Raw genomic sequence first — 10,944 nt, 5'->3', positions numbered from 1 at the left:
TTCGTCTAATATAAGAATAATCCGATCTTTATACTAAATAAATTGTCAAGTTTAATTGATAGTTGTTGTGTAATCATCGAAACAATTGCTGTATCTATTTTTGACATCAACAGTGCATAATTTATACTGTGAGCTAGATTTGCCAACTCTTGTACATGTAAACAAGTAGGGAAATAACGACTACTAACTATCAATACAAAATAAACGACAATGATAGTAAACAAAAACAAACGACTCGTCTTACGAGCCAAGTGACTCTAAATGTCAATTAGAAAACTAGTCCCCTTGTTGGAATGCAAAACGTGTTTGACATAATGTCCAAAAGAGAGACTTGATCGCTTGGAACACCATGATCACGGGCTTTACCCAGAACAAGGAGCTCAAGAATCCATTTACATTGAGACCGTCTCGAAAGTCACCATGATCTCTCGGCTCTATTCGTTTATCTCTTCTTTCGACGGTGAATGTGGTTGTTTGATTATTAATTTTCTTTTTCTTTTTTTGAAAGCTAGCAAAGTCTGCTGGTTAATACAAAAAAATTAAATTAAATAAAAAAATATGAATTTTCTTTGTTCGATCTCTGCTTTCTAAGCCAAGAAAAAAAATAGAAAAAATACCAGGCACTTTGGTTCAAGGCAATATTTGCAGAGTGGCTTTATTTGGTCTTCTCAAACTGGTTTTCAGTTTCAATCTTTGAATAGCAGATAAGTGTTTTATACTTCACCTTTGTAAAACAAGTTTTTGTTTTATTGGGTTTTCATGTTTCTGAAATTCGAATTTTCCGTAATATCTTTTGAAGTTGGAAGAGTGTTTTCTGGAGATCACAATCTTCTGCTTTTGAAGACTCGTTGATTTCTGCGTTCACATATTTTTAACTTTTATTTTGGCTTTGACACTGGTTAATTCATTCTTAAAATTACCGTGGAGGTCTAACCAGTCGTTACGTGGTTCTTGCGGTTCCCTATAGTAACCGAGGCCCTATGGTATAAGCTCATTGCGGTTCCCAATACACGATTCCCCGGTCTATTAAAACAGCTACCGATCTCATGCTTCGCAGTTCTTGCCCACGAAGAAGCGGTCACAGCAGGCTGGGATTTTATCTTCCCGAGTAACTTATCGGATAGAGAGGCATCTGAATATGCATCGCTTTTATGAGCTTTGGACTCGGTATCTCTTTATGGATCGACGATTTGGAAGATTTTTTAGTTAAAACAATGAACGCCGCACTCGATCCCGCGGCCTCGGCCCCCACCGTTCTGTTTTTTGAAGCCATATGGAGTCCGCGGCCTCGAAAAATGGTCAGATATCCCTTTGATCAATTACCGCGGAATTAATACAAAAACAGAATCCACACATCACGTTATCTCCGAATTTTTGTGCTGTGTGTCGAAGAGCAAACTAGGTTATTCAGCATTTGTGCCTCGAGTCTGTGGAGTTGGTTTCTCGGAAAAAAACAGGTATTTCTCTCTCCTCGGTTATTCTTCTCGCATACTGTTTTGCTCTTCATTTGCTCCCAGGAAAAAACGTGAAGTGGAAGGAGATTGTCAAGACGGGAGTGATAGCAGGGCTTTGGACTAATTGGCTGCACAGGAACAAGTGCGTTTTCGAAGATGTGGAATGGGATTCAAAAGGACTACGGGAGGCTTTCAACTTCAACATCGCTCTATGGCTTCACGTATCAAACAATATTTTCAAGCTCTACTCTTTGGCAAACCTTCAACGAGATTGGGTTAGCACATTGTAATAGGGTATCCGGATAGGGGATTGCCTTTCTTTTGATTCCGAATTTTTGTACTTTCTGTTTTTTTGGTGATTTCCCCTGTGTATAGGCCTATACTGTTTTTGTTTCGAGTTTCGAGTCAGCCTTGCTCTTTTGGGTTCGCGTGCTGGATTGACATTGGATCCAGCGGCTAATCTCTTCTCGACTCTCCTTTTTGTGTAATTATGGCTTATGCCTTCATAAATACAAGTAGTTATTGTTTTAAAAAAAATGATTTCTCAAAATTATCATTGTTCTAAGGAGAAGAGAGACATGAAAAGCAACATTTGCAATGAAAATATATTAATAACTGAGAGCAATAAATTGTAAAAATTTAAGCAATTCCAAGGCAAAACACTTTCTAAAATGATTTCAGGGAGCACATGGCTTCTCACTCAACGACACCATTCTAAAGGATGAAAATAGGGCAAGCTTGTTTGATTACAATGGGGCATTACGATAAGTTTTGACAGAACATCAATAATACTCTAACATGTCTGATTAGGAAATAAACTAGGAAACCAAGTATGAACTCCATGACTGAACGACAACGCTTCAATCTCGCAAAATATTGGTTCCAGATTTCTGAAAAGTATACCATTTGCAAATATCACGAGTCTTTTTTTTTTTGTTATATAGCTAAATAGCCTCCTAAAATATACTGTTTTGGATTTAGCCAACATTCGGTTAATTTTGTGTTAATAGCCAGGTGGATTTATTTACATAGATAAAAATACCAATATACTCTCGCAACTGTTCCCGCCGTCCCCTAGCGAATTTCAAGGGCCGTCATTATCTCTGTAATAACTGCCGCGTATTACACACATAACTGTCGCGTATTTCAAGGTCCGTCATTATCTCTGTAATTAATACCAAGTATACACACAATCTTCACTCTCTATCAACACAAAATTCAAACACGAAATCCACCCATATTGAAAACCCTAAAAAAATGCGAGCTCTGGTTTCATCGGCGAGACCGAGCGCCATCCCGCTGAGACCGAGCGCCGCCATCTTCTTCTCCTTCTTCTCTTCTGCGCGCGGCCACCAGCACCAGCCCGAGCCCGACTTCTCTTCCTCACGCGCGCCATCCCGCTGAGACCGAGCGCCACCGTCGTCTTCTCCTCGTTCTCTTCTGCGCGCGGCCACCAGCACCCAGCCCGAGCCCAAGCTTCTCTTCCTCGCGCGCGCCTTCCCGCTGAGACCGAGCGGTCGCCGCCGAGCGCGCCGCCGACGAAGATTTTTTTTAGTGCGTGTTTGAGTTGTAAATAAGAGTCATGTAAATTATAAATTGTAAATTGATTCATTTATATGTAAATTGATGTCATGTTAAATATACTGGTTCATTTTACAATCTGCAGAAGTCTGTTAACAGACAATAAATACAAAATTTATTTACAGTTTATTTGTATTGTAAATAAGCTGTCAAATCAATTAACATCAGATAACGTGTAAGTAAGCTCGCAAAATTTTCTCAAACCAAGTCCAAATATTTTGAGAATACAATAACTGCTATTCAATTCAGTTTATACCAAATTAAAAAAAAACCAGCGTCATAATTAATGCGATTTTAATGATTCAATTTACATGACTACTTTCCTATATAAATACTTTCCAATTCAGTTTTTTTTTAATTTTAAAAAAACTGCCGCATATAATGAGTCATGATAATTAATAAGGGCAAATAAGTAACAAAAAAACAGTTAATATCCTGCCACGTAGGCGTATTGGCTATTTACAAATAATTAACCAAATGTTGGCTAAAACGCAAATTGCCAATGTTTGTAAGGCTTGGCCAATTTTTTGTTTTTTTTTTCATTCAACTTCATTACCAATTTTATTTAAATTTAAAAAAAAAAAAGCTTTGATGTGTTTCTGTTTAATTAGACTACCACCGACTAATTGGTATAGCAATGAAAAAAAATTGAAAATACCTTCAGATCCTTAGGAGTCGTGTATTTTGTGCAACTCAGAAACAACATCACTAATGTTCCTCCGCTCTTCGTGGCGTCTTGAAGAACACGCGACTCCTATTTCGAATACCGAAATCACAGAAGACTTGAACACTATATCCTCCTCATCTTGCTCTTCCTCAAATATCACAGGGTCCAAAATCGCGGTGATGCGATCAGGGATTCCCGCGGAAGCGAATTTGTTCAAGTCGAAGTCATCTTTGAACATAACGTCAGTTGGTCTCTTTGCAGTTAACAATTCCAACAAAAGGACTCCAAAGCTGTATATATCCCCCCATTTCGACACCTCACTTCTTGTGTCATACTCTACAGTACATTAAATGACAGTTACAAAACTAAAATAAGACTTAACAGACCTCACTTCCAGTACCATTTTAAGCAGTATTAAATCAAAAATGTGAAAACAAGGCTACTTTTTTTGTTAAATGAATTTCAGTAGTGAAAACACTACAATGCCGTTTATAGCAATTGAGTTCTGTACATATGAAGTACCCTCAGATCTACTTATTTGGCGGAACAGCTTCGTCGGCGAAATACCAACCAACATATCTCGATGCTCGAGCCTCCGGGTGATTGAAATGGGCTTCAATAATCTCACCGGAAGAATTCCGGCGGAGGTGGGCTCGTTGTCGGAGCTTTGGTATCTGAACCTCGGATTCAACAATCTGGTCGGAGAAATCCCGTCATCCCTCGGGAATCTCTCTCGCCTCGTCACATTATTTCTCTCGACGAACACTTTGAGCGGAACCATTCCTGCCAGCATCGGCGGTTTGAAAAACTTGAGGCGATTTGATATTTCATACAACTATGTAAAAGGTACACTTACATCTTCTTTTTTTGTTTTGTTTTTCTGTTTTTTTTTTTAAGAATTAAAGTGCATTTAGACCATCCACAATCCATCTCTATTTTTCATCTCTATTTTACATATTTACATCAGTGAACAGTATATTTTATCTGCACTCCATCTCTATTTTACATCTTCTTTAAAGTATATTCTAAATATATCCTCTCCCACTAACTAGAAACTAATTGATGTACAAATCAGTAGAAAATAACTCAATGAATCACAATGGCACAACACTTAACATAGACCTTCTATTTATAGTAAAATCAAAGGGCTACATCATACTTAAACGTAAACAATGGGGTCTCTAGCCAAATTGAAATTGTTGATTTTTTAAGATAGAAAACATTTGGATAGTATTACAATATAGCCATTAACCGATATTAATAAGTATAATTGGGCGAGTATGTCCTTTGACAGAATGCATTTTTTGTTAAAATCGCATTAACTATTTTGACTTTATATTCCTTATGTTTCTTTATTGTCTCTTTATTTTCTTTCCTCAATTCGACGTCCACGTAAAAACTTGACCTCTCACCCTCTTAGTTTTCTTTCCGTAATTCATGATGCACATAAATATTTGTAATTTTTCGTTTTAAAAAGCCATAATTTATACCACAAGTTGTTAAAAGTTTAATATACACGGGATACTGCATTTAATCAAGTTTTGTTGATATCTTTAGGCAACATTCCACTTTCGCTCTACAATCTCTCGAGACTCGGGGATTTCAGTGTCGGCAAAAACAAACTTGAAGGAACTCTTCCTCGTGACTTGGGAAACACTCTTCCAAACCTTCAAGAATTTTACTTTTTCGCAAATAACTTTTCTGGAATCATTCCGGCCACATTATCCAATGCCTCAAACCTTATCCACTTCGTTATTTCATCAAACAAGTTCTTCGGCAAAGTTCCTAGCTTCAGTGGTACCCCACATCTCCAGGAGTTTGCTTTAGACACCAATGACTTGAGTTACACCAAGATCGGAGACTTGAACTTTTTATGTGATACCATCAACAAAACTAGCTTAGAAATACTGAGTATTAGCAATAACAATTTTGGAGGAACGATCCCCTCATGTGTTGTTAATGCCACGAGCATTCGAGGCTTGGTGTTTGGAGGAAATCAGATTACTGGTAATATTCCGAGCTGGATAGGAGATCTTGTAAACTTGGAGGTGTTGGGATTGGAAATCAATCATTTGACCGGTCACATACCGAGCACAATAGGAAAACTGCGAATGGTAAATATGATATTAATGTTCGACAATAAACTCTCAGGCAATATTCCAACTACTATGGGAAACTTGACAGTGTTAAGTAAATTAGATCTGTCTGAGAATAGCTTACAAGGAAGTATCCCGAAAAGCCTTGGAGGGTGTAAAAATTTGCAATATTTTAATCTCCAGAGAAATAAACTAACAGGTTTGGTACCATCAGAACTCGTGAGCTTATCATCTCTGTCCATAAGGCTAGATCTATCATTTAACCAATTGTCTGGTGAGATTCCCTCTGAGATCGGAAGATTGGTACATCTCGGAGCTTTGGACGTTTCCGAAAATAAGCTCTCCGGTAAGATTCCAAAAGGTCTTGGTAGTTGTTCAAGCATGGAGTACATTAACTGTAGCGGCAACTTCCTAAGTGGCTCAATTCCAGAAGATCTGCGTAATTTGAAAGGAGTTCAATCAATTGACCTTTCTCGTAACAACCTATCCGATCGAATTCCGGCTTATTTAGCAGAGTTTCAAGGGTTGGAATTTTTGGATCTCTCGTTTAATGATCTAGAAGGCAAGGTGCCAGTACAAGGGGTCTTCAAAAACATGAGTGAGTTCTCAGTTGATGGAAACGCGAGGCTTTGTGGAGGCTTGCCTGAGCTGAAATTGCGGCCTTGTGTTGCAACAACCCTCCACAAAAATCATAAATCATCTCCAAAGACAATTTTGATTGTCATTATTATTTGCTGTGTGGTGGTGGGACTGAGTGTTGTACTGACCATTGTAGTGCTTGTGTTTCTCAAACGGAAAAGAACAAAACCCGCATTGGAGGTATCCGTTGGAACTTCACTGTGTAGGATTTCCTATGGAGATATCGTCCAAGCAACTGATCGTTTCTCTTCCTCAAATTTGATCGGCGTAGGCGGTTTCGGCTCTGTCTACAAGGGAATATTGAGTCTAGATGATAACAAACTCGTCGCTGTAAAAGTGTTGAACCTTCACGTGTCACGAGCTTTGAAAAGTTTCATGGCCGAGTGCGAATCTTTGGGAACTATCAGGCATAGAAATCTTGTCAAGCTTCTAACGGTGTGTTCGAGCGTTGACTTTCAAGGGAATGATTTTAAGGCTTTAATCTACGAGTTTATGGAGAACGGGAATCTCGAGGAGTGGCTCCATTCTGGACGTGCGGGGCAGAGTTTGAGTCTGATTCAGAGGATCAAAGTCGCCATTGACGTGGCAACTGCTCTAGACTATTTGCATAATCATTGCTTCGAATCAATCATACACTGCGACATAAAGCCGAGTAATATTCTGTTAGACAGCGATATGGTTGCTCGTGTCGGTGATTTCGGATTGGCAAAACTTATGAGAAGTAGTATTTCAAACCAAAGCAGCTCTGTGGGGATAATAAGAGGAACCGTCGGCTATGTCCCACCAGGTAATTCTTTTTTAAAGTTTGTTTTTATAACAGTTTATTTTTTCGGTTTATTAAATGTAATGAGACATTATCTTAAAACCAATACCTGTAAAACTAAGAAGGAAAATGATATTTTAATGGCTTTATAAGTAGATCTGAGGGTACTTCATATGTACAGAATTCAATTGCTATAAACGGCATTGTAGTGTTTTCACTACTGAAATTCATATAACAAAAAAAGTTGCCTTGTTTTAACATTTTTAATTTGATACTGCTTAAAATGGTACTGGAAGTGAGGTATTGATCTTATAAACCCGGTTAAATCTTATTTTAGTTTTTGTAACTGTCATTTAATGTACTGTAGGCTGTTGTGGACTCGGAGAATGACAATGCATGGATATGGTTCTTAACAAAGCTTCAAGAGATCGTACGAGATGATGACGATGTCGTCTTCATTACTGACAGAAATCAAAGCATCAAGAACGCGTTGGGAAGAGTTTACAAGAATGCACGACATGGATATTGTATGTGGCATATCAAGCAAAATCTCAAATCACGTTATTTTTGCTCGGATGCCATCGATCTATTTCTACGGACGGCTGAAGCATACCAAGTTTCGCGATTCAACGAGTCATGGAGCGAGATTCAAAACAGGTACAATCAACTTGCAACATATTTAACTACAAATATGGATGTGAGTCATTGGTCTAGAGCTTATTTTGGTGGTTATCGGTATAATATTATGACAACGGGCGGAGCTGAGTCGATTAATCACGCTTTAAAGGAAGCTAGAGAGTATCCACTAATTTCCATGCTTGACGCCATTATAGAGTTGACATCGGATTGGTTCTACAAGCATCGAAATGAAGCATCATCGTGCAACACTACTTTCACACCAGAGGTTGAGACTATTCTTTGTAGGAGATTCATTAAGGCCCAAACAATGACGGAAAAACCCATTGACATGTATGAGTTCTCGGTCATTGGTGGGACGTACGATGCGGTTGTAGATTTGGGTCGAAAAAGTTGTACTTGTCGTGTATTCGATCTCGATAGACTTCCATGTGCACATGCTTTAGCAGCTTTGAAGACCTTGGAGAATGTGCGTGATTACAGCTCTGAGTATTACACAGTGGATTTATGGTCGCTTGCGTATTCAGAAAAAATATACCCGGTTCCATCACAATGCGAGTGGGATATCCCTAAAGAAGCAGAGTTGGTTGATGTTATACCTCCAATAGTTCAGAAGAGAAAAGGCAAGAATAAGACAAAGAGAATTCCTTCAGTGGGAGAGAAGATGCGGAAGAATAGATGCTCAAAATGCAATCAATTTGGACATAACATATCAAGATGCCCTTTGAATGGAGGAGAAGCTAGGTCGACGCCATCAAAAAAACGCAAGAACTGATAAAAAAAAAAAAAAAAGGTGCTGATATGTATTTTTTGAATTGACTTATTTATTGTATGTCCATGGATGTTTGTTACCATGCATTATTGCTTTCATTTTCTTAAATTGCAGTGGTATTAATATTGATCTACTAATCAGTAGAGCAGCTCTAATGCTCAGTAGAATCACTAGTAATATTGATCAACTGATCAGTAGAGTAGCTCTAATGCTCGGTAGAACCACTAGTTATATTGATCTACTGACCAGTAGAGTAGCTCTAATGCTCAGTAGAACCACTAGTAATATTGATCTACTGATCAGTAGAGTAGCTCTAATGCTCGGTAGAACCACTAGTTATATTGATCTACTGATCAGTAGAGTAGCTCTAATGCTCGGTAGAACCACAAGTAATATTGATCTACTGACCAGTAGAGTATCTCTAATGGTCAGTAGAGTCACTAGTAATTGTGATCTACTGACCAGTAGAGTAGCTCTACTGGTCAGTAGAGTCATTTATAACTTAAAAATATTATACATGAAACTATCTAATATTAATACATTTGTCACTAATGTTATAGATGAATCTAATTCTAATTAATTATTCACTAATTTTAATCAAATATATCATAGGACACATATTATAGATGAATCTCATTAATTTTAAATTATTCATATTACTTTGCTATTATACATGAAACTATCTAATATTAATGAATTTGTCACTAATGTTATAGATGAATCTAATTCTAATTAATTGTTCACTAATTTTAATCAAATATATCATAGGACACATATTATAGATGAAGCTCATTAATTTTAAATTATTCATATTACTTTGTTATTATACATGAAACTATCTAATATTAATAAATTTGTCACTAATGTTATAGATGAATCTAATTCTAATTAATTGTTCACTAATTTTAATCAAATATATCATAGGACACATATTATAGATGAAGCTCATTAATTTTAAATTATTCGTATTACTTTGTTATTATACATGAAACTATCTAATATTAATAAATTTGTCACTAATGTTATAGATGAATCTAATTCTAATTAATTGTTCACTAATTTTAATCAAATATATCATAGGACACATATTATAGATGAAGCTCATTAATTTTAAATTATTCATATTACTTTGTTATTATACATGAAACAATCTAATATTAATAAATTTGTCACTAATGTTATAGATGAATCTAATTCTAATTAATTGTTCATTAATTTTAATCAAATATATCATAGGACACATATTATAGATGAAGCTCATTAATTTTAAATTATTCATATTACTTTGTTATTATACATGAAACTATCTAATATTAATAAATTTGTCACTAATGTTATAGATGAATCTAATTATAATTAATTGTTCACTAATTTTACTCAAATATATCATAGGACAAATAATTTAATCAAATTTGTCACTAATGTTATAGATGAATCTTATTATAATTAATTGATCTACTGACCAGTAGAGTAGCTCTAATGCTCGGTAGAGTGACTAGTAATATTGATCTACAGACCAGTAGAATAGCTCTAATGCTCTGTAGAGTGACTAGTAATATTGATCTACTGACCAGTTGAGTAGCTCTAATGCTCGGTAGAGTGACTAGTAATATTGATCTTTGTTTTTTAAAACACCACCTCGCCAGCCCACTGTCAACCCAGATCAGGAAGAACAGGAGAGAGCGAGGAAGCCACTGCCATAACACTAGCCAAATCGGCGTTGAAAGCACTCCGCACAAGGGGCGGAGTTTCCCTCAGATTACAAAAACCAGAGCTACCATTTAGAGCCGCCCATTGACACAAAGAGTGGGCTACTCGATTGGAGTCTCTATGCGACCAAGCAAAACTTATACTTTCAAAAAAACTACAGCAATTCAAAACATTCTTAAATAGAGGAATCAAAAACCAAAAGGGACATTGTTTAGACGAATTTAGACTTTCCATAATACTCTTGTTATCGCCCTCGATCTCTACCTTTTTAACTCCACGGAATCTGGCAACAAGGAGGGCCAAATGAACAGCCTTCAATTCAGCCTCAGCTGCCGAAACAGCTCCAATAGAGCATCTCCACAGCCAAGCCGACTTCCCGTCATGCCTCCTAGCTACGATTCCCACCGTCGCGCCGGAGACCCTGTACGAAGCATCAGTGTTAATTTTGATAACCCCCTCGCAGGGCCTTTTCCACTGCAAAAAACCGCCCCGCTTCTTAGGGATACACTCAAGCGTTACCACACCTACTACTCCCAAGTGCTCCCTGACAGAAGAACGAACACGACACACCATCCTCTCGAAAACTGGCTCTGAACCTTCAAAAGCCATCTTGTTGCGACTAGACC

General features: G+C 37.2%; 1 protein-coding gene across 1 annotated transcript; it reads left to right on the top strand.

Annotated features, from left to right (window-relative positions):
• Positions 1-4,310: 4,310 nt before the first annotated feature.
• Positions 4,311-8,611, top strand: LOC149383743 (uncharacterized). Its single transcript, XM_089627902.1, has 4 exons — positions 4,311-4,548; positions 5,260-7,224; positions 7,357-7,364; positions 7,568-8,611. The coding sequence occupies exons 1-4, from the start codon at positions 4,311-4,313 to the stop codon at positions 8,609-8,611; spliced, it is 3,255 nt and encodes a 1,084-aa protein (XP_089484028.1).
• Positions 8,612-10,944: the final 2,333 nt, after the last annotated feature.

Source organism: Urtica dioica, chromosome 10, assembly GCF_054948205.1.
Source record: "Urtica dioica subsp. dioica isolate 48M chromosome 10, U.dioica_male_clone48M_v1_H2, whole genome shotgun sequence".
NCBI classification, from domain to species: Eukaryota; Viridiplantae; Streptophyta; class Magnoliopsida; order Rosales; family Urticaceae; genus Urtica; species Urtica dioica.
The sequence above is the reverse complement of the archived record's forward strand: the minus strand, read 5'-3'. Positions and strand labels throughout refer to the sequence as shown.

Excerpts from the sequence above, each read along its gene's own strand:
- LOC149383743 (XM_089627902.1), top strand. The coding sequence starts at position 4,311 with ATGGGCTTCAATAATCTCACCGGAAGAATTCCGGCGGAGGTGGGCTCG. Across the intron at positions 4,549-5,259 it reads TTCATACAACTATGTAAAAG|GCAACATTCCACTTTCGCTC; the intron begins GTACACTTACAT and ends TGATATCTTTAG.